The sequence below is a fragment of the Macaca thibetana genome, chromosome 6, assembly GCF_024542745.1.
Source record: "Macaca thibetana thibetana isolate TM-01 chromosome 6, ASM2454274v1, whole genome shotgun sequence".
Lineage (NCBI taxonomy): Eukaryota > Metazoa > Chordata > Mammalia > Primates > Cercopithecidae > Macaca > Macaca thibetana.
The window spans coordinates 48,853,360-48,876,958 of record NC_065583.1 but is presented as its reverse complement, the minus strand read 5'-3'; the positions used below and the strand labels follow the sequence as shown (position 1 = coordinate 48,876,958).

The window sequence follows — 23,599 nt, the reverse complement described above, 5'->3', positions numbered from 1 at the left end:
GCTGTGGGGGAAGGACGAGCACATGGAATAGTGGATAGAGCCCTTTATGAACTGCAACACCAATGTGGGGTGCCAGGTTAGTTCCAGGGGGTAAATGGCTGCATCCCAAAACAAAATAGCTCTGATTTGTGGATTTGCTTTACATGATCACCATGCTTTTTGTTTGTTTTTTTCTTTTTTGAGATGGAGTCTCGCTCTGTCGCCCAGGCTGGAGTGCACTAGTGCAATCTCAGTTCACTGCAACCTCCACCTCCCAGCTTCGAGCGATTCTCCTGCCTCAGCCTCCCAAGTAGCTGAGATTACGGGCACCACTATGCCCGGCTAATTTTTTGAATTTTTAGTAGAGACGGGGCTTCGCCATATTGGTCAGGCTGGTCTCAAACTCCTGATCTTAGGTGATCCGCCTGCTTTGGCCTCCCAAAGTGCTGGGATTACAGGCGTGAGCCACCACACCCTGCCATGATCACCATTCTTTTAACATGTTAGTGATTGTATACATAACAATTGACTCTACTAGGAAAAATGTAGAGGGAAATTATCCCAAATTCTGTACGTGATATCACTTTAGTTAAAACAGAAATAATGTATTTCTAAACTCACATTCCTCTAGCATCCCTACTCCCACCTTCCAGACCTAAACTACTGGTATTCAGCCACCTGAGCAGGAGTGCAGTGGCAGGATCTCGGTTCACTGCAACCTCCTCCTCCCTAGTTCAAGCGATTCTCACTTGAAACGATTTCCGTGCCTCAGATTCTCGAGTAGCTGGAATTACAGACGTGCACCACCATGCCCGGCTAATCTTTTGTTAGAGACGGGGGTTTCACCATGTTGGCCAGGCTGGTCTCGAACTCCTGAACTCAGGCAATTCGCCCGCCTCGGCCTCCCAAAATCCCGTGATTACAGGCGTGAGTCACCCTGTATTTATAGACGCCCGGCCTATACTTAGATTCTCTTTCGCTCTCCAGATAGCCTTTTGCCTTGAACCCACCTCGCCTGTTTGGAACTGCCACACCTCCGGACTTCAACCTGTGACCTGGGTGCCTCAGGTGTGCCTGCAGGGAAGAGAAAAGAAAGCAGAGACATCGAGATCCAGAGCTCTCCTTAAAGGGGGAAAAAAAAAATCCTCCTCGTGGGAAGTGGGTGCTGACTTAAACATCAAAGACAACAGGTAAACGTCCATTGTGACCTTCCACTCTGTAGCTAGGCTGACAGCAACACTGAGGTCCTCAGCAATTTCCGCCTCCCGCCTTCCTGCGCCCCCAAACGCCCCTTTCACCTCTTTCTCTCTGCAGCCCTCAACCACATTTGACCTAAGTTTCCTAAGCTCCTGGTTTACATGTGAATGCACAGCATGGCAATTTGTTCCAATGAGGAGCCCTGAGGTCTGCGCCAGCCGCTCTCAGGGGCACGTTTTGTGCCAAGCAGGATGTTCCAAGACAGACTGAGCGCCGGTTTGGGGCACCGCGGAACATGGCTTCCCTGTTCCGTTTCCAATTTACAGCCTGAAGGTAAAAAGTACACTGATTAAATCCACATTAGGAGGAGCAGCGGGGGCGGAAAAAGCGAGCGGGGGAGGCGGCCGCGGGGCTGCCTGTTGCCCAGCAACGATGCCAGCCGCAGCCTGCGCTCCCCAAAAGCCCGGGAGCACCGCGGCAGGCTGCCGGAAGGAGGATGGGGCAGGAACGCAGGCGGCTAAAGGAGGTGGGGGGCAGAAACCCTGATAGCGACCCATGCAACCCGCTTTTTCACCCTGGGAGACTACGCAAGGCTTTTTTTTTTTTTTTTTTTTTTTAATACTGATGTTCGAGATCAAAAAGTGCACTGATCAAATCCGTATTAGGAGGATATGATTTAATCAGTGTACCGTTGAAATTCCCCCACACCCCTCCCCGCGACTGCCCTGTCTCCCACTTCTCATTGGCCAGTAACTTTCCAACACAGGCCCAGTGGCAAAGACAGCCAGCCTTTCCCTGCCTGGCTGGTCAGAGTTTCCTTCTGAAAGAAGCAAAAGGCTCAGCTCCAGCTTTCGGGCTTAACAGCTCAGCAAGGCAAGTCAAAGTCCCTGTGGCTGGCCCAGAGGGCCTGGTAGCTGGAGAATCTGGATGGCGAAGCATAGGTACCAGCTTTCACCATAAGGAGGACAGTGCCCTCTGCTGGCAGTATCCTGAAGGGTCAATTCACCGGGCTTCTGGTCCCCGCAAAGTCTTGGTCTGTGGTGCTGATACAGAACAAATATGGTGAGCTCATTCTTGCCCTCTGGAGAAATAACGATATGGAAGGGAGAAAAACTGGGGCAAGAAGACCGAGGGAAGATAGAAGGTCCATTGCAGGAAGTGTGGCCTTATTTTGGGGGTTCTCCTGATCTGGCAAGGACGAGCACAAAAGCCTCATATTTATTTCCCCATGGAAAAACCCAGCACACAACCAAAGTCCAGTTTAATGGGAAGATGGCAGATGCCCTACTCCCGCCCCCGTGCTCCCCACGCCCAGCCGGGCTGGGGGTGCTTTGTTTGAAATACACAATTCCCATTGGCTTAATGGTTATGTTGGCTGTGTTTCTTTTTTTTTTTTTTTTTTTTTTTTTTTTTTTTTTTTTTTTTTTGAGACGGGGGTCTCACTCTGTCACCCAGGCTAGAGTGCTGGAGTGTGTTGGCACAATCTCGGCTCACTGCAACCTTCGCCTCCCAGACTCGTGATCCTCCTACTTCAGCCTCCCAAATAGCTGTTTCTAAGAATACCACAATGGAATAATGCAATAGGGTCCGTACAGGGCAAAAGGCAGAAATTAGTTGCTTCCATCCAGAACATGTCTCTGGGTGTGTTTGCCAGGCTGAAGACCTTGGAGCAGAGGCCCTGCCCACTGTGTTCAAAGGGGCAAAGCAAAGCATAATGTTAGAACCCGCAAAGGCCTCAGTAGGAGCCCCATGTGTTTTTTATAAAAAGGCATAATGTGAGCATTGTTCTGTGCTCAATAGCACAACTGTTATAACAAACGCTTTTGGTATGAATATGACCATTTAAAATCCCCAACCAGTTGCACTTGATGACAATACGCATCAGAAAACAAGCCCAGGAGCAGAGATTTCTCACTTGGGGGTCAGTTGGATTTAAATGCACATAAACATGCCATTTAATGTGCCCAACTTCCAAAAATACACTGAATATTTGTGGAACAATGTTCTTGGCCCCAGCATTTGTAGCTACAAAGGCTGAAGCAGATTTTAACGTGTATATCTGAGAACCTAACTTTGATTCTATATACATGGGGTAGATGCACAAATTGAGGAGTTCTATGTGTCATACCACTCCAGCCCCTAACTTCCCACTACCAACCATGGCCCACCTTCAGATTACAACCACTGCTATGTCTCCAGGTCCTTAGTCCCAGCATGGAAGATCTTGAGGTCTCCCACCCCTCACCTTCAGCTCCCACCCTTGACTACCTGCCTCAGGCCTGGCTAACCCAGTGGGGTCTCTGAAAGAGAGGAGGATAAACAGTGTTGATAACATAACTGGAAGAAGACAGTGCTTTCTGGGTCTTGGCGCCGCGCCACGTGGTCCTTCAGCTCCTTGGCGTCCTCCTCCTGCCGCTGCAGTAGCCGGAACATTCGTCCTCGGATGTTCAAGTATACTGAATATTTGTCAGGGCATTTAGGCAGCAAAGCATCTGAGCCCATTTCAGTAGCTTGAGTCCTGAAAGGAGACAGGACTCCTACTTTCACTACTGAAGCTGGGATGTTGGCTAGAAACCAGCTACGGAATCCGGACTCAGCCAATCAGACCTAGGCCTTTGTGGCTGTGACACAGTCACTGGAACAGTTAGGAAATATTGGTGACAGTGGAGCTGAAAACCCAGTATTCCCCTGGTCCCTCCTGTTTTCAAGCCAGGTTCTCCAGGCTAACTAGACATTGGCAGGGTTGACTGATATTCCGCCAGCAAATCCCTATTCTGCTCTAGTCAGCCAGGGCTGGTGACTGTGTAAACAAGACCCCTCTCACTCCTCCCACAGCTGTGCTGAAGGTGACACACACACTTCTCTTAACAATTTTTATTGAAGAAAAAATAGGCTGTTTTGCACCTTAAGTGCTCCTCTATCTTCTCTCCTCCCTCCAACCAACCCCTGCCAGCCCCACACTCTCATCACAAAATGGGGGAACACTGCAGTTTTTAAGATCCATAAATTAATTACCAAATAAGCCGTAAGACCTGGGCGAGGCCACATGAGAACACTTTGGAGGAGTATCTTAGAGAGGCCTGGCCTGGGTCCTCCCCAATCCCTCAAGGGAAAAGCAGAGAATAAATCAGCATCACCTCACTTATGTGGGTGAGAGGTAGGGGCGGTGCTCCCCACCCTCTCCACCTATAACTAGGTAAGGAGAAGAGGGAAGGGCGGCTGAACTGGAGGACAGGTCCCTGGGGGCCGGGCTGGGCTGGGAGACGGGGGATGATGACCAAGGTCGTCCCTGATGGCGTCCAGTTGGTCCTGAAGGAGGCGGATGCGCTCTTCCAGGCTGCGCTGCTGGGCCAGGACGGCGGCCTTGCCGGCCAGCAGGGCGCAATAGGCGCGCAGCTCCTCCACGGGCAGAGCTCGCACCAGCACCTCCCGCACCGCCCGCTCGCGCCGCGCCACGTGGTCCTTCAGCTCCTTGGCGTCCTTCTCCTGCCGCTGCAGTAGCCGGAGGCGCTGCAGCAGGAAGGCCTGGAGCCGTAGGAAGAGGAGCCGTGAGCCAGGCGAGGGCGCCGCCGCTCCCGGAATGGTTCCAGCTGGAGACAGCAGGCCCCTCACTGCCCTACTCCCTTGCAACCTGAATCCCTTTTACCTGCTCATCAGGGTCGCTGGCTGAGGCCGCCCGGGCCAGGGCGCGGCGCACGCGCGCCAGGCGACTGCCCAGCAGCAGCAGGAGGCCAAGCACGCGCTCTAGGTCGGCCATGAACCGGCTGAACCGCTCCAGCTCCCGAGGGGCACAGGCCTGGCGCACTGCAGCCTCCAGAGCCGCTTGGCGCCTGGCCCACGCTTGGGCCTCCCCCTGCAGCCGCTCCTGCTCCGTGTGAAGGTCCTGAAGCATCTTTTGGAGGAGGGCGGCCAGCTCCACCTGCAGGGAAGGCTCAAGGCTGGGGCCAGGCTCACGACTTCTCTGTCCAGGCTCTGGGCTTCTACCCACCCCCAGCCTCCACCAGCCCCTCTCCACTCACTTTCTTGCCCTGGATGCTGTTGTTTGGTGCAAGGAGCCCCTGGCCACATGGCTGGTCAGGCACAGGGTGGGTGGCAGGGTTTTCAAGCCTTGTCTCCTCCTGAGGAGCTGGCAGGAGCTGGGTGAAGCTGAACTGATAGGACCTGGGAACAAAGCCAGAGCTCCCTAGGTTTCCTGTCCCCGACTTCAGGGGCTCAGCGTCCAGAATCCCTGGTACCCCTCACTCACCCTGGCTCAAAAGTACTGGCAGCCTCCTCTCCAGCCTCCCCACAGGCAGGCGGCATTGCAGCCCGGACCTCTGCTAAAGGAATCAGCCCATCCAGCAGGCCCAGGGGTGGCTCTGGGCTGGGCTGGGAAGCAAGAGGGTCAAGTAGAGAGGGATCTAACCTGGCCAGCTCCTGAACCAGTTCCCCGAGGCACTGACTGGGCCATGGGGGCCTGGAACCAGGCTGGCCAGTGCCCCTATCCAGGGCAGTTTTGTGAGGGGGACCTGGAGTATCATTGCCTGAAAGTCCCAAGGCATCAGCTGGGAGAGGTTTGAGGAGGTCACTCTCTGCAGCTGTAGGGGGATTGGTGGTCAGTCCAGTGGGGTCAACAGTTGAGATGTTATCATTTGCAGTCCCAGTGGGGATGTGGCTTGTGGGCCTGGAAATACCTACAGAACCATTCACCCCCTGCCAGCAGTCATCTGCCCCTGCAGTTCCTGGACACTCATGGAGCGGGTACTCTGGAGGGACTGCAGCCTGGCCAGTTCTTTGGCCTAAGCCAGTTCCATACTGCTGGTCAGAGGCATGGACACTGGAAGCAGAAAAGACACTGAATCAGAAAAAGCTCCAGCCACAAACAAATGGTGTCCTCCAAGGGCCATCTGTCCCTGCCCCCATCACCTGGACTCCCAGGCTCCAGCTAGGAGAGCATACCCCTCTAGCGTTTTGTAGATGTGTCAGGGGGGTGCCTCATGATGCTTGGAAGCAAGAGGGAATTACCTGGCTGGGGGCCCCTGGGAGGCATGGGGGTCTGGTGGTGATCTCATTCTGACCAGCGGGGCCTCTTCTAGGAACACTTCATCAGGAAGGGAGGGGAGCCGGGCCTGCACAATGCAGGTCTCTGAGACCCTCTGCTCACCATCAGCAGGGCTGCTCTGGGGTACCCCTGCAGGATACACCACCGCAGCCTCCTTCTGAGGCAAGAACCTGGAGGCAGGGACCCCGCAGTTACCACAGTGAAAGGAAGGAAGCTCTCGGTGTTGCACCAGGGAGACAGTAGGGTGTTTGCAAAAGAACCAGAAGGCTCAGACTGAGGTTAGGTAGGAAGCCCTTTCATTTTTGGGGCAAAAGCTATGCAAGCTGCCTCCCCCCAACTTGGTCCAGAGTGGTCTGTGTCTCTCACCTGGAAAATTTGGTCTGAAACAATGGTCTGGGGGTTTCTGCTCCTTGGGGAACAGCCTGGAAGGGTGAACAGTCGACTGAAATGTGGCTCAAGTTTTGTTTCCCAGATGCTTCCCCTACCATCCTGCATTTCCTGACTTCCATACCTGGACAATGGGTATGGTCCCTTCTGATCCTCCCCAGGAACCCAACACTTCGCCCGAAGCGCTCCGACTCCGACTGGCAGGCCCGTAGGCATCACCAAGCTTCAAGGACCCGGAGTCTGGGTCTGTCGAGCCTTGGGGCTGCGTCTCTGGCAGCCATCCGACCTGGTGATCAAACTTAGCCATCGCCGGATGCTGGAACTCCAAGGGCTCAGGTCCCGGGAGGCCAGAGCTGCAGCAGGCCTCACCCAGGCATTCCCCCGCCGGCCCACCGCCCCGACCCACACTATCCAGCTTTCCTGGCTCCGAGAAGCACCATTTCCTCTGCTGGTTGGCTAGGGGACCCCGGCCGGCAGTTCCTGGGGCGGGAGCCCGGGACCGCGCCGGCTCCCCCTCCCCGCCCGGGTGGCTGAGCGAGGCCGAGCGCGGGTGAGTCGCCGGGGGCCGCGCTGGGACAGTGGGTCGCAGGCGGGCAGGCAGGCTCATGCGGAGCTCCTTGCGCTGGAACGACGTCGCCCGTAGCACTCGCCGCTGCGCGCCCTGCAGCCGCTGGCGGTAGGCAGCCCTCGAGGCCGGCGGGCTGGGCGGCTCGGCATCCCGCGTCGCGGCCTTCGCCTCCGCAGCCAGCGCGTACAGCAGCGGGGTGGCCTGCCTGTTCAGTGGCCCCAGGGTCCCCGGGACCTCTGGTGGCTGCGGCCCACTGTGGGCGGCGACCGCGGGCCGGGCCCGAGGGGATGTAGAAAGGGCAGCGTCGGGCGGGGCGGGGCCCAGGCCGCCACAAACCACGCGCACGTAGTCCCAGTCTAGGTAAGGAAGGAGGTCTGTCCCTGGCGATGGCGTGCGCGGCTCGGGGCCGCTGGAGGCTGCGGAGAAAGAGCTGTAGGCCGAGTCCCCGCGCATGGACAGATGCCGCAGGTCCAGGCCGCTAGTGGACGAGGCCGGAGAGGCGCGGTTGCCCCCAGGACCCAGCGCCTCCATGGCTCCGCAGATGAGTGCTGAGGATGGCTGGCTGCGTAGGTCCTGGGAAAACACAGATGTGGTGCTGGGTGAGGAGCACTGGGTGAGGGCTGGGACAGCCTGCTGGCCCTGCCACCACGGACGGCCAGACGCTTACACTTCCCCTCCCTGGTCACACCGTCACAAGCGCTGGCGTCCCCCAGTTTTTGGCAGAGTCACCTTGGGATCAGAGGTGGCAGAAGAAGTAGGACCAGTCCCAGGGAGCACCTCTGAAGGTTGGGGGCCCAACTCAGGGGAAGGAATTGGGACCAGCTCATTCCCTGCCGGGCTCCCCTTGCCCACAAGCAGCCTTTACCCTGAGACCTCCTGGAATGCTGAGAAGGTACCCATGTTCCTTTCCTCCCCAACCCTGTTCCACCCAGGCTGCTTCCTGGCCGCTCTGTTGGCTTCTTTATGTGATCTTTCCCTGATAAACAATGGTCAAGAACACTCTTGAGACCTCAGGGGAGCTAAGAAAGAAGAGGTGGGAGAAGAGCCAGGGCAAGGGGCAGAGGCGGCTTCACAGCCTTCATCCCTCCCTCTGTGCCTGTTATGTTCCAGGTGCTTTATATAAATATTTATTTTGATCATCACAACTGCTGTCTGCATTTTACAGACGAGGACAATGAGGTTTTGAGGGGGGAAATGATTTGTCCAGGGCCACACAGCTGGGAAGTGGCAGAAACCTGCCTGGAATCCAGGCCTGCGTCCACGCTCACTGCAGCCAGAATCAATTTCCTAGAAGCAAGCCTCCTGAAAGGCAGTTTACCATCCCTCCTGCCCTGGCAATAGCCTGAATCCTCCAAGGAAGCCCACACTCCACTACGGGAAAGTCACCCCTACCTCCCCACACACTATTGGCAGATTCCAAAATAATTTGGTCCCTACTTCTCAGACTCTGCCTTTTGTTTATGAATGATGGGCCGACCCCCATCTCTGCCCTGCTTCTATTCTTGCTTCTCCTGTAGGACTCAGCTTAGAGGTCTCCTCACCTTTTGGGACCCCTGCAGTGTGCTGAGCTGCCCCCATCACCCCACACTGTCCCTGTTGGCTTGCTTCTGATTCCCTCCTCCCATTCCCACCGGAGCTTACTGAGGACAGGCCCTGCTCTTCTTCATTGCTGCACTCTCAGTGCCCAGCAGAGTCCCTGGCATATAGTCAATGTTAAACAAATATTTGGGCTGGGTGCGGTGGCTCACACTTGTAATCCCAGCACTTTGAGAGGCCGAGGTGAGTGGATCACTAGGTTAAGAGATCAAGACCATCCTGGCCAACATGGTGAAACCCCGTCTCTACTAAAAATACCAAAAATTAGCTGGGCGTGGTTGTGCATGCCTGTAGTCCCAGCTACTTGGGAGGCTGAGGCAGGAGAATTGCTTGAACCTGGGAGGCGGAGGTTGTAGTGAGCCAAGATCGCACCACTGCACTCCAGCCTGGCAACAGAGTGAGACTCCGTCTCAAAACAAAACAAAACAAAACCCCAAATATTTGCTGAATGTCAAGGGAAATAACAGATTTGCAGGGACTAGATATAGGGGTAGCCTTGGTGGAGAAGGAAGAGAGCTCCTTAGCTTCTGCACACCCTTCTTCCCTCCCTATTAGTCTTTTCTGGGGAAGAGGACAGAATGGGTGAAGCACTTGCCACCATAGACACTGGCCAGGTTCCTCATGCAATATGAGGTACAAACAGAGCAGGCAAGCACAGCTTGGGGCAGGTCTGACCAGAAATCGATCCCTTCTGGTCCTGGGATGGGGATCAAGGGTAAGAGTTGAGTGGGTGTGCCTGGGTCAGGGTAAGAGCAATTTTGAGGCTTGGGAAAGGGCAATGTTGAGGCTTGGGGCTCCCTATGAACTATGGAGACTTTGGGGGGCTGGCCTGCGTTCTCTGAGCTGCTTGGTAGGGAATGCAGAGTAGGGTGATTTGTGGCTAGGCTGAGGACCAAAAAGCAGGCTTATCTGAGCCTCCTAGACACTATTTGGAGCTCAGAGTCACCCTCCACCCACATCCCTGAGGCCCAGGATGTTACAGATTGCTGGTTAGGGCAAGTACAGGGGTTAGTAGTAGGAGGATATGGTGTTTCCTAAAAGGGAAAAGCAGTACCTACAACATTCCCAGGAGAGGATCTCAGCAGACCTAGGACCAGAACATCTTGATGTCACCCACCTGGGGGCATCTGTATATGCCAGTAAGCCCAGGAAGTTAGCCCTCACACTTAGGGTTGGGGACCTCTTTTGCAAAGTATTTCCACTCTAAACTTTAGGAGGACGAGAAACTGAGTAGCAGCTCCTGGGAGGACAGTCACCTCATCTAGGAAGCCCACCCGACTGCTCAGACATTATTAGCCCTTTCTCCTCCTACTCTTTCTGAGTTCAGCTTGGGAGTACTAGCTTATGCCACCCATCGTGCCCATTTTGGCTTCCTGCAGGTCTTGAAAAAAGAGGTCTTGAAAATCGATGAAAATCTATCTTATTTGTGAGTTACTGTGTTAAAGGATTCTGAATTCAGCAAATAAAAACAGCTTGAATGGGTGATAAAAATGTGTCTACACATCTGTTTCCTTATTGACTCCAACTTGCTGAAGATGCTTTTGCATCGGTGGTCCTATTAGGTTGATGTTCATGCAGGCTGCTCACAGTGTGTCCTTTGCAGAACCTACCATGCTGAGTGGGCCCAGCTGCTTTGGTGTGTTTTGGGGAGTGGGGGTGGGGGGCTTGGCACAAAACCACAAGGCATTTTCACGCTTGTCTGGCTGCAGGGAGCCTCTTGCAGTCCAGCCAGCCCCTGTGGCTGGGGGTAGCCCTATCTTAGGGGTCCCCACCTCAGTGGCAGTGGCACCGTGGGCTGGGCTGCCAAGCCTGTGCCTGCTGTTGAAAGGGAGCCCAGGGAAGAAGCTCTGCAGGCATTTTGCCAAGCCTCTCCAGAGCAGAGGGAGCAGCATGGACTCCCCGATAGAAAGCCACCAGATTGGAGTCCTGGGAGGGGGAGTTGGGGTGGGTATTTGATGTATACTTATCACCTGAATGAAGGAGTCAGAGAGGAAGAGGAGACAAAGATGAGTTTGGCCTTCAAAGCTAGGGTCTGGCAGGTGGAGGCACCATTCTGAAAGGAGGAGCTGGGGCTGGGGAATGGTCAAGGGGGCCAGTGCTCCTTCAGTCTGGGCTTAATGGTGTCTGTGACAAGTCTGGCAGCAGTGGGATGTAGCTCTGGAGTTCAGCAGGGGAGGGTGGACCAGGCAAGACCCAGTTTTTTAGTTAGAGGTTACTGGGGAAATAGCTGAAGACAGTTTCTGGTGGATAAAATCACACCAAGGCAATGGGAACAGATCCAGGTAAGGCGACCGAGGAGGCACAGGAGAACGGACAGCCTCAAATACAACGAATGATCAGGATTTGGATCATACCTCCCTCAAGGCCACCTCACATCTGACTTCTCTGTGGAGGGGCTGTCCAGGTCGCCCCTTCTGACGGGTCCTCCCCTCAGTACTGGGCTCACTGTGTAGGCGCTGTCTCCCTCTCAGACTGAGTTCCTGGGTCCTGGACCACGTCTCAAACCCCAGTACCCGCGGCTAGGTCTGGCTAGGCGGACGTTCTGGGAAGTTCACTGGCTCTCCCTGTTCCCAGCGTCCCCCTATTCTCCAGCCTGTTAGCGCTGACAGCGCACCCCACGCAGTATCCGCGCTCCGAGTGTGCGGCTGGTTTACAGGCTCATCGGTCGCTGCACCCCAGATGCAGAGTCTCCGGAGACCCGAGCTCCGTGCCATGCACAGGAAATGCAGGAAGCTGGCGACAAGCGGGGAGAGGCGGCCGCGGACGTGGACAGACCCGGTTACCTGGGGTTCAAGCTCTGGGAGCCTAGGCACGGCAGGGAGAGACGCGCAGGCCCTCGCGGCCGCAGGGGGCAGCAGAGACAGGCGGAGCTGCGCGACAGCCGATGGCCGCAGCCCCGCGCAGTTCTCGGCCTTTCTCGTTGGGTTCACCGTTGGGGAAGGATCGCGCGCAGAGCACAGCGCGAGCCCGGGAGGGAAGGACTCGGCTTCTCCAGATGCTTGGCGACAAAGGGCAGGAGCGGAGGGTGGCGGAGGAAGACCTCGCTGCACGCTGGGGCCACATGCGGCGACCCCGCAGGCTTACGCGGCACCCCCGGCGGCGCCCCTGATCCTCGCCGCCAGCTGAGAGGGGGCCGCGTCTCCGCCCCACAGCTCTGCAGCTGGGAGAGGCGCGCTGGGGTCCGACTCCACGCGAGCAAACCCACGCGCGCCGAGCCTGACACGTCCCGACCGAAGACGCCCGGGATGCCTGGCGACCACCGCCTTGCCACCCGCTCCTCAACTGGTCCGCCCGCAGCCCTGCTGGCCTCCCCAGGGAAGCGGATCCCGCCGCCCACTCCCCGCTCCCCGGTCCCCGCCCCCGCCGCGTACCTGAGGCTCCAGCCGAGACGAGCTCCTGGGCACTCGCGGCCGCTCGGTGACATCAGAGCCCCGGGCTCCGACTCCGACCCCACCTCCAGGCTCCGGCTGCGGCCGGAGGGGAGGCGCCACGTCCGGCCGAGGGGGCGGGAGCCACCGCCACTCGGTAGCGTCCGCGGGCCGGCCCAGTTCCAGGCCTGAGAAGTGGACAGTGCGTTCCCGCGCGGGGTGGCCTCTTGCCCTAGGCCGGAGAAACCTGAGCGAGGGGTTGGGAGGGCGACTACCGCGACCGCCCACCGGCCTCCAGCGCATCCTCAGCACCCGTGATGCTGAGGGGGCCGGGTCCCTGGGGGCCTGACACCTCCCTCGGTAGGGAGGTCCGGGGCGGGCCCTCACTTGCCTGACTGCTACCCGCTTTCCTCTCCGAGCCCAGCCAAGAAAACAGAGCTGCCAGGGCCTCGTGCCTCCCACCTGCTGAGTAACTCGCCCCTTGATCAACTCTTCCCCCAGACCCCCATTTCCAAAACGCTTCCAGCTCTTTGACTCCCACCATGGACTCTTGTGTCCTGTTCCTGTCCCATTTCTTTCCATTTCTCTCACTACCCCGCATGGTCGGGGCCCTCCAGCCTGCTACCAGGGTTGGGGGTGGGGGGCGGAGCACGGGGAAGGCCCTGTACTTGTGTGCACCTTAGCTGTCCTGAGTGGGTCCTTAGGGAGCTGGACATATGCATACCCACTAAGGCTGGACGCTGGCGCTCGAGGCCCTCACCTTCCAGGATCTCCATTTTCCAAAGAACTCTCTGCCTGCACCTGCCACTGAGCTCTCCTTGCTGTGTCCTCAGGCTCCCCGCTGCTCCTACTTTCCAAACTCTGTCCTATGAATACCACTCTGCCAAGAAATGCTCCGTTCCTGAGAGGGGCTGGGGGCCCTTTGCTGAGCCTCTCCGGCTCTCAGGTCTCTGCCTTTGTCCTCCGCTGCCCTCCCCCTTCCACAGGATCAGCAGGGCTGGGCTCAGAGGCTGTGTCCTCCCATGGTAGTATCCTTGGCAAATAAAGGTTTATTGGTGTTAATAACCAGGACTCTGAACTCTGGCCAAGAGTCAAGGTCGCCACTTCCTAGGGACACTGGGAGCCTGAGGAACTCTTGGGTCTTCTGGGGGTTGGAGGCAGGAGACACCTGAGCCCGACTTCTGAGAGTGGTGCCCTCTGGGCCCTGCTCCTTCTTCAACACCATTGGGACTCAGGCATCAGCTTCAGCTGGAGCTCTAGGCTTTAAGACAGTGCCTCAGAACCTTTTGGCTTTGAAAGACTTTTGTTGTGTGTTTTGTTTTTTTGAGACACAGTCTCCCTCTGTCGCCCAGGCTGGAGTGCAGTGGCCCAATCTCAGCTCACTGAAACCTCCACCTCCCGGGGTCAAGCAATTTTCCCTGCCTCAGCCTACATACTTATATTTCTTGAAAACTATGGGGACACAGTGTCCAGAACAATACTATTAACCCACTCCACCCACCTACCCCTCACCTCTTGCACACACTATAGCAACTCTCTGCTGGGGACCGTGGGGACACAGTCCAGAGCGATTCTTATTAGCCCACTCCACCCACCTACCCCTCACCTCTTGCACACACTAAGCAACTCTCCACCTAAGTCCCCAGAAAACTGAAATCCTGCTTACCCATGTCTCTCTTAGCCTCTTCTGTTCTGAGAAAGAGAAAAGTAATCCCTAATATCTGAAAGCCCCAGCTGGACCTTGGTGTTGCCAGAATTTGACCTGACATTCACAGCAAGGCCTTAGTGTCATCCCATTGGACATAAGCCATTTCACAGGACATCAACATGAGATAGGACCATTCTTTAACTATGGTGGATCAAGACAAAAACAACAGCACTCTAATCATATCTAACACAGAAAAAGCATGAACATTGTCCAAGTCACAAAAATGACCTAATGTGAGTGCCTGCTGTCCTAGTTAATGTGAGTACCTGCTGTTTCCTTACCAATTGCAGCTTTAGCCTCACTCTAATCGTTCCTCTTTCTAGATGAGATTTATTAATATACCAAATCACAGAATTACTCTTGCTTCCTGACAGCATCCAGCACAAAGGAAAGTTCTGCTTCTTTAACCCTCTTGAAAACCACTAACACAAACCCAGATCCTATAAGTCCTTTCTAATGCTCTCTTCCTGAGATGGTCACATGGTTTCCCATGCTATGCATCCTCCCTCACTTCAAACAAGCAGTGAACCCAACTTGTTCAACTACAGGTGTGCTTGTGGTGGTCTTTGGCTGGAGGGCACTGACACTTCCTATCTCATTATTACAAAAGCACAGAGACTCTTGGAGAGGAGAAGGGGGAAGAAACTGCCACAAAGCTGGAGTCTCCCTTAGTGATAGTGGTTGGGGGGCTAGTGTGCATGGAGAAGGTGGAAACATGCACATTTTTCCAATACATAAAGAAAGATGTCTGCACCCTTCAGTATCTCAATACTTTCTCAGGCCTGGGAGAGTTCTTTTGAAGAGACCCTTAGATGGCTGTGTTTAGCTGGGATTAGAGCCACAGACCTTGCTGTTCCTGGCCCGGCCCTATATCAAGTAGCTGATAGGTGAGGAGGTGGTAGGCCTCCACTCCACAGTTTGGCACTTGTAATCTGAACTGATGACACCAAAGCAACTGCCCACCTCACAAGTCCCTTGCTTTGATGCCCATTCTCTTTGTTGGATATGGTTAATGTGATGTGATGATGAGTAGAATACTAAAGACCACTTCTTTAGTGCCAAGCACTGTGCTAAGTGCTCTATGTATCTTTTTAACCCTCTTACTCCTGAGAAGTAGGTATCAGTATAACCCCACTTTACAAGTGAGAAAGCTGGGACTTAGAGACATTACTTTGTCAAGGTCAGGTAGCTAATAAGCAGTAGAGGCAAAACTTAACCCCCTAATGTCGGGTTCCAAAGGCCATGCTGTCACGTGAACATGACCAGTGTAAAGAACTGTATGTTGTGGATGCCAATGCAGCCTTCCTAGGAGAGCAGGATTTGGACTTCAGATTGAGCAGAACTAGGAAGTGAGCAGGAAAGATGAGATGGTAGCAGCAGCGAGACTCCAATCAGGACTTCCCCATCTCTGTGTGTCCCCAACAGTCCAACACATATGAGGGCTTAGTTTCATGTATGATTTCCACGGGTTTATTGTAAATTGCTTATAGAAACATTTCTTTCTGTTTGTACTTTTTTTTTTTTTTTTTTTTTATAGAGATGGAGCTGGGTGTAATGGCTCACACCTGTAATCCCAGCACTTTGGGAAGGTGAGGTGGGAAGATCACTTGAGGCCAGGAATTCAGGACCAGACTGGGCAACACAGTGAGACACAGTCTCTACCAAAACAAATTTTTTTTTTTTTTTTTAAGTAAGAGTCTCACTCTGTCACCCAGGCTGGAGTGCAATAACACGATCTCAGCTCACTGCAACTTCCGCTTCCTGGGATCAAGTGATTCTCATGTCTCAGCCTTCCAAGTAGCTGGAATTACAGGGGTGTGTTGCCACACCTGGCTAATTTTTGTATTTTTAGTAGAGATGGGGTTTCACTGTGTTGCCTGACCAGGCTGGTCTGAACCCCTGACCTCAGGTGATCCACCCTCCTCGGCTTCCCAAAGTGCTGGGATTACAGGCATGAGCCACCATGCCCGAACTTCACCTTTATTTTTTTCATTTGAAAGTATATCTTAGAGTTTATTCAAAGTCAGTTCATAGGTGTTTTTTTTTTTTTTTTTTTTTTAAGACAGGCACACAGCTATCTACTGCATGGGCACAAATAAATTGGGTTAAATAACCCTATTCTTGGACATTTAGGTTAATCCAGCCTTTTGCTATTACTATTTTAGTAATGAATACCCTTGTTCATTTATTTTTGTTCACATTTGTAAGTCCACTTACAGGATACATTTCTAAAAGATGAATTGGTGGGTTAAAGTGTAATTAGTAGATTGTACTTTACAAAGATAATCACGAAAAAATTTTCCACCTCCCAAGCTTTTCTACAATGTGACTTTGCCACTACTCTACCCAGAAGAGGTGAGGTCTATTTCTCCATCCTCTTGGATGTGAGCTTAGGGGTGACAATAACTGCTTTGACCAATAGAATGTATGACCAACAGAAGGTATGCTGGGCTAGTTCTGGACATAGCCTTTAACTGGCCTGGTAGCTTCCACTTCCTGCCTCTTGGTAGTGCAACTACTCTGAGACCATTAAGCTATGAGAAATACAAGCCATATGGAGAAGCCAAGAGTATGAGATAGCATGTGGAGAGGGGAAAGAGAGGCCAAGGAGCACTTAGGCATCGGACAGGCAAGTAACCAAGCCATCTTGGAAGTAAATCCTGCAGTGTCAGCCACTCCCACTGACACCATACTGATCAGAGAAGAATTCCTCAGCCTAGCTTTTCCTGAATTTCTGACCCTCAAAAACATGAGCACAATAATTATAAAAGTGCAAACTACTAAGTTTGGGGGTAGTTTGTTACATGGTAATAGACAACTGTAACAGGGTACATGAATTTTCTATTTTGATTGATATTGTCAAATCACTTAAAAAGGCTATACCAAATTACATTCCCATAAAAAATGTATGCAAGTGCACTGAGATGGTTTAGATCTGTGTCCCCACCCAAATCTTATGTTCGGTTGTAATCCTCAATATTGAAGGTGGGTCCTAGTGGGAGGCAATTGGATCATGGGGGCAGTTTCATTATAAATGGTTTAGCACTATCCCTGTTGGTCATGATAGTGAGTGAGATCTGGTCATTTAAAAGTGTGTGGCACCCACCCCTCCCCTCTCTTGCTTCTGCTCTGGCCATGTAAAAGGTACCTGCTTCCCCTTTGCCTTCCACCATGATTGTAAGTTTCCTGAGGCCTCCTCAGAAGTGGAAACCTGTGTTTTCTGTACAGCCTGCAGAACCATGAGCCAATTAAACCTCTTTTCTTTATTAATTACCCAGTATCAGGTATTTATTTCCAGCAGTGTGAGATCGCACTAATACACTCACTAACACAGTACATTATCAAACTCTTTTTTTAGACAGGGTCTTGCTGTATTGCTCAGGCTGGATTTGAACTCCCAGGCTCAAGTGACTCTCCTGCCTCCGCCTCCCCAGTAGCTGGGACTACAGGTGCACACCACTGTGCCTGGCCTTTTTAGCTCTTAAAGAGCAATGGACCATCCTGGCAGCCTTAGTCCAGGTCAGAGTGTGTAAGTGTTCCCAGTGCCACCGAGACTTGGGGTGATCCCCTTTGCCCACCAGTCTTGGTGGGACCAACCCCTGCCCTCTGGGGACTCAAGTTTCCCTTCTGCAGAATGAGTGTTGTGGCCAGCAGCTCCTGGGCCTGTCTCCTGCAAGCAGCCCACTGCTGCAGGCACATGCCACCACACCTAGTGCATTATCCAACTTTTGGATCTCTGAAATCTGAAAGGTAAAAATATCTGTCTTAATTTATATTGCATATATTGTAAATGAGACTACACACCATTTTGTGTATTTTAAAGCCATTTGTATGTGATCTCGGATCTACCAATTTTCTTTGCTCATTTTTCTATTAGATTATTTGTCTTAATGATTTGTAAAACCTCTTTAGGGCTGGGCACAGTGGCTCATGCCTGTAATCCTAGTAGCATTTTGGGAGGCCAAGGTGGGCAGATTGCTTGAGCCCAGGAGTTGGAGACCAGCCTGTCTCTACAAAAGATATAAAAATTAGTTGGGCATGGTAGCACATGCATGTAGTTCTAGCTACTCCAGGGAGCTGAGGCAGAGGATCCCCTGAGCCCAGGAGGTTGAGGCTGCAGTTAGACATAATTGTGCCACTGCATTCCAGCCTGAGTGACAGAGTGAGACCCTGTCTCAAAAAAAAAAAAAAAAAAAATTGACCTCCTTATATATTAAGGCGATTAAGTTTTTTCGTATGTGTGGCAAATATTCTTCCAAGTTTGTGTCTTTTGATTTTGTGTGTGATAACAGTGGATCTGTACAGATGTATTTTTTTTTTTTGAGATGGAGTCTGGCTCTGTTGCCCAGGCTGGAGTGCAGTGGCGCCATCTTGGCTCACTGCAAGCTCCGCCTCCCAGGTTCACACCATTCTCCTGCCTCAGCCTCCCGAGTAGCTGGGACTACAGGCACTTGCCACCACACCTGGCTTATTTTTTGTGTTTTTAGTAGAGATGGGGTTTCACCGGGTTAGCCAGGATAGTTTCAATCTCCTGACTTCATGATCTGCCCACCTCGGCCTCCCAAAGTGCTGGGATTATAGGTGTGAGCCACTACACCCGGCCCAAATGTATCTTTCTTTTAGGCAGCAGCTACATAGCTGTCTCAGTAATTCAGAGATGGTAATGTACTGGTTAAAGTACATTAGAGGTCAGAAATCTTTCAACAAAATCATGTTTATTTTTAGAAATTCAACAAAACATGAATTATTGCTTATACACAAATGTCTACCTTAACTATAAATGTTCTTCTGGGGCAAGTTTGTTTGCTTTTTAATTATGCACTGAATTCACCACAGTTGTCTAAAGATAGGGCTTTATAGGAAAGTAGAAAGTGCACAAGAAGAAAGTGCAGGGAGAATGAAGCTTGCCTTCCCCGGTGGGACTCCTGACCGGCAGGGCCTCTTGGTGAGGCTGGGTGAGGGCTGACTGTTCCAGGGATTGAACCAGATTCCCTTTCAGATCAGCAGTTCCTGGAAAGGAGTGCTGGGCTGTCACTTTCCCATTAAGTACACATATGTCACCTTTTCCCTGCAGACATTGGGTGATACCCAGCCTTTGTTTGCTTTGGTCAGAATAACTTAACTTTTCTCCTCCAGCCTGGCCCCCAGCCCCAGGCCTGAAACCATTCCATCCTCGTGGTCTTCCTTCATTCAGATGTTACTCACACATCCTTGGACAAAAGAGGATTCATGAAAAAGATGGATACAGGCTGCTTCTTCTCTGCCAACTTCAGTGGGGCCCTGGACAGATAAGTGTGGGCAAATAAGCTTTTCCACTTTACTCTTCTAGTCCCCTAAGATTCATTTTGGTTTTCAAGAAAAGAAATTATCTCAGGCTCTGAACTCAACCCCAAAAGCATTGCTCAGAGAAGGCAACAGCCTCCTCAGGCCCAGGAATGGCCAGACTGTCTCTCTTGTGTCCAGATCATAAAATGGGATGAGATGGTCTCTAAAAAGCCCCTCTCCTAAAACTGTGATTCTGTTTGCACTAAGCCTCCCAGATTTCTGCTTGCTGAGGAGTCACCCAGAATATTCAATGGAAGAAAAATCCAATTGGCAAGCTCTGGGCCCCAGGCTGCACACAGAAGCTGCGTGATGGACTCAGTACGGAATTAGGTCACAGCATGCTATGTGCATGTGGATGAATTTTGGCTGGTGGCTCAGGAGACTGAGAATTCATGCCCTAAACATTCACCTAGAAAACATTCCTGATTTCAACTGGGCGTATCTGGTCAGTTACTCACACAGAGGACACTTTGTTCTAAAACCCTAGGGTTATGCCCAGCATTCATCACAGTCTGGGCACTGTGTTTATGGTCACATTTACCCCTGGCAGGGTCCTTAGGTCCTAGTTAGCAGCTTTTTCTACTTCAAGGGAAGCAGCAAGAAAAGTTAAAAAAACAAAACAAAAAACAACATAGCAAGTTACTTTTGACTTTCCTAGCAAATCACCTAGCAAGATCAAATGGGAACGTGTCTGTTAACTGGATGACACCAAATGAATTATGGGGCAAAGGGCAACTGACAGCAACTGCCTGGGAGTGGCAGAGATGGATTTATAGACAGGCTCATTGCCCACCCTTGATTTCTCAAAATGAAACAGGGAGAGAAAGGTGTTCTTCAATTTGGTGTATCCCAGATATAGAAAACCAGTAAAGTAGGAAAGAGTGTGAGTTCCAAAGTATGGTGACTTCAGTTTGAATACCAGTAGCTGTATGAACCTGGAGATGTTCCCACCTTCCTGAACCTCCATTTCCTCATGTGTGAAAAGGGATACTACATACCTGCCAGATAAAGATTAAAGGAGATTTGATCACATAGAGTAGTGCCAGGCTCACTGTAGGCCACCAATAAGTGGTGTTAGTTATCATTATTACTCACTTGAGTTTCTCCTGAGAAACACAATCTCAACTAAACCCTAGGCCCGATTTTCTCTCTAAGGACTGGTTTATCCACCTGGCATCTCCCATAGGTGTTGCTCATGCTGCTGGTAGCTTCTCTCCTAAGCTTTACTCACCATTCTGGCAAACAGGGCTGTAGTGAACACTTTCTTCATATTGTGTAAGTCTTGGGGAGACAGAACTCGCCTTCCTGCTTGGAAAGCCAGCCCAGTCATCGTACAGGCCTGAGACCTGGACTTAATCAATTTGATGCCTCTTCCAGAGGCTGGGACTCTTATATGAATAAAAAAGAGACACCGGGACAGGTAAGAAATGATCGCGAGTCAGGGGGCGCAAGGACAGTAGCAATCCCGGCCTGTCCCCTGCTCTTGCTGCACAGCCTTCTTTATTTCTTGTTTATTTTCACAGCCTGGTTCTCCAGCCTTCTAGTCAATTCTGTGAACCACTAGGTCTCCTCCCAATACATTCCTTTTTTGAATGAGTCAGGCAGAGCTGCTTGCTATTGTTTGAAACGAAGAAGTTTCTAATGTGGAGCCAAGACACCTTTTTCACACTGCCAGGCAAGAGGAAAATTCAGCCAGATTTGGGTGTTGAGAGCTGCCCTTTCCCTGGGAAAAGCAACTACTAGCAAAGAGGGCAAGAGAGATTTCCATAGTTGCCTCAGGGTTCAGGGGAGGCAGTCTCTCTGCCCTTTGATGTTCCTGGAAATCCTCTAACAACGCTTATGCAATCTCAAAACTAGCAACTCAGGAAACAGGATAAAGCAGTGCAAGAGAAATACAAGGCAGGCAAGTTCCTGGTTCAAAGTCATAAACATTTGCCATAAAAATGAGAACAAGATTTCCCTCGATAAACAAGACAAAGGCAAGAAAATGTGGAGATTGGTTGCTTTTTCCTCTTCCTGTACTTAGGAGGGTTGACCTTGATTCTACCCTTTCTTTGCTCAACAGCATAGGCAAAAAGACTAAGCTGAAGTCAGGCCAGGGAGGAGACACAGGCTTCCATCCCATAGTTGCCCCAACAGGGGACTGGGTGTGTCCTGAAGTTTCCTTTTTTCTTCCTTTCCCTACTAGCAAATGTCCCTTATAAGGACCCATAATGATGCTGAGTTACATGACCCCTGAGCCAAGTATCATCACCTCATCAGTGAAGCCTTCTTTGATATTCCCAGGTAGAGTTCATTGTTCCCGGCCCTACATAATACTACATTGTAGAGTATGTGGTCATTTAGTTGTATGTCTCCCTCACTAGACCTATAGTGAGTGCTTTGAAGGAAAGGACTATGCCTGGCAGTACCAGGCTCAGAAGTAATCTCAGAGTCTGTTGAATAAATGCATGTGGGAGACCTGACTTCATGTGAACAGCTGTGTTATTCCTCTATTCTGTGAGTTCACAGTTGATAGCAACATGCCAAGAATGGCCTTTGCCTCCAGGCCCCATATGTGTGTTGGTGCGAGGTATGGGAGTGGGAGAGTCCATGCAAACAGCATTTAAGGCACCAAATGGCCCTCCTAGGGAAGTGATTAAATTGAATAAAAGGACTTATTTAATTAGCAAGGAATTATTGAGTGTTCTTGTACCAATTGGCCCATACTTAAGGTGAGAGGCAGTGAACACATGTCCTAGGTGCCAGAAAGGAAATCAGCAGTACTCCTTCCACCTAGAGCCATTGCTGACAACCCCTCTCTGCCCTGGCATCAGTCAGGCCCTGATGGCTCTGTCCTTGGGCAGACTCATTGTCAGCCCTCACTTGGGGAACTAACTTTTTTGTTTAACTTTTTTGAGGTTTTCTGGCAAAAACCAGAAAGCCTACTAGACAAATTCTAAGAGCTGTAACACTGGGAACTAACTTTTTTTTTTTTTTTTTTTTTTGAGATGGAGTCTCACCCTGTTGCCCTGGCTGGAGTGCAGTGGTGTGATCTCGGCTCACTGCCACCTCCACCTCCTGGATTCAAGTGATTCTCCTGCCTCAGCCTTCCAAGTAGCTGGGATTACAGGCATAAGTCACCATGCCCGGCTAATTTTTTGTACTTTTGATAGAGACAGGGTTTCACCATGTTGGTCCCGAACTCCTGACCTCAAGTGATTCACCCTCCTTGAACCAACTTTTAAAGAAACATTAGTCCCTGGGCCAGTCATTTCCTTCAGGTCGCCACACTTCCTATATCACTCTCTCCTCTTAGTGGTTTTGACAAAAAGATGTGACTTGTCATACCCTAAGAGGCTGCTTTCTTTTCAGAGCAGATTGCTTTGGTCACTCACTTGAGCACAGCAATGAGAGGTCTAGGGAGGTGCTGCCATGAATGGAAGCAAGAACTTTCAAGAGAGTTCATTTGGATCCCGTTCTTTTTTTTTTTTTTTTTTTTTTTTTGAGGCAGAGTTTCACTCTTGTCGCCCAGGTTGGAGTGCAGTAGTGCGATCCCAGCTCACTGCAACCTCTGCTTCCTGGGTTCAAGTGATTCTCTCACCTCAGCTTCCTGAGTAGCAGAGATTACAGGCATGCACCACCACGCCAGGCTAATTTTAGTATTTTTAGTGGAGATGGGTTTTCACCATGTTGGCCAGGTTGGTCTTGAACTCCTGACCTCAGGTGATCCACCCACCTCAGCCTCCCAAAGTGCTGGGATTACAGGCATGACCCACCGTGCCTGGCCTGGATCCTCTTTCTTGGTTCTTAGGATTAGATTAATAACCTTTATTAGTGATGGTGGTAGGTCCTGGGTCCTGGTTTACAGTTATTCTGTGAACAAGGGTTCTTTTCAAAAAATGCCTGAAAAGGATTAAAAATAGACTGGGCAGAGTGGCTCATGCCTGTAATCCCAGAACTTTGGGAAGCCAAGGCAGGCAGATCATCTGAGGTCGGGAGTTTGAGACCAGCCTGACCAACATGGAAAAACCTCGTCTCTACTAAAAATACAAAATTAGCCAGGTGTGGTGGCGCATTCCTGTAATCCCAGCTACTCAGGAGGCTGAGGCAGAAGAATCACTTGAACCCGGGAGGTGGAGGTTATGGTGAGTCAAGATCTTGCCATTGTACTCCATCCTGGGCAACAAGAGGGAAACTCCATCTCAATAATGATAATAATAATAATGATGATGCCAAACTGCAACTCTCCGGTCTTCCTGAAATAGTGAATGCTTTCCCTAAATTAGATTTACCTTAGTATGCTTAACAGCTTACAATGCAACAAATAAAAAGACAAACAATTCGATTTTAAAAACTAGACTAAGAATTTGAACAGGGAGAATTTGAATTTCTCGCAAGAAGATCTACAAATAGCCAATAAGCAGTAAAAAGGTGCTCAACCTCAAATT

General features: G+C 51.5%; 2 protein-coding genes and 1 non-coding gene across 5 annotated transcripts in view; all 3 read right to left on the bottom strand.

The window, feature by feature from the left end:
• The window catches only part of SEPTIN8 (septin 8), a 148,248-nt gene that overhangs the window by 68,552 nt on the left and 56,097 nt on the right, over positions 1–23,599 (bottom strand). The window lies entirely within an intron of this gene.
• SHROOM1 (shroom family member 1) lies at positions 4,036–12,774 on the bottom strand. 3 transcript variants are annotated; one of them, XM_050792749.1, is made up of 8 exons: positions 12,140–12,774; positions 6,729–7,745; positions 6,584–6,639; positions 6,181–6,387; positions 5,423–5,992; positions 5,196–5,337; positions 4,823–5,095; positions 4,036–4,701 (listed from the first exon to the last, which is right to left on the bottom strand). In XM_050792749.1, the coding sequence occupies exons 1-8, from the start codon at positions 12,716–12,718 to the stop codon at positions 4,369–4,371; spliced, it is 3,177 nt and encodes a 1,058-aa protein (XP_050648706.1). In that variant the 5' UTR covers positions 12,719–12,774; the 3' UTR covers positions 4,036–4,368. The 3 variants fall into 3 exon arrangements, with proteins under 3 accessions (XP_050648706.1, XP_050648709.1, XP_050648708.1); XM_050792752.1 differs by lacking the exon at positions 12,140–12,774 and adding an exon at positions 11,123–12,118; XM_050792751.1 differs by lacking the exon at positions 6,181–6,387.
• Positions 22,066–22,125, bottom strand: LOC126957749 (U7 small nuclear RNA). The gene has a single exon (XR_007726920.1). It is a non-coding gene; the product is annotated as a U7 small nuclear RNA (small nuclear RNA).

Excerpts from the sequence above, each read along its gene's own strand:
- SHROOM1 (XM_050792749.1), bottom strand. The coding sequence starts at position 12,718 with ATGGAAAGAAATGGGACAGGAACAGGACACAAGAGTCCATGGTGGGAG. Across the intron at positions 5,993-6,180 it reads TCCCAGGGGCCCCCAGCCAG|TGTCCATGCCTCTGACCAGC; the intron begins GTAATTCCCTCT and ends TTCTGCTTCCAG. Across the intron at positions 5,096-5,195 it reads ACAGCATCCAGGGCAAGAAA|GTGGAGCTGGCCGCCCTCCT; the intron begins GTGAGTGGAGAG and ends CCTTCCCTGCAG.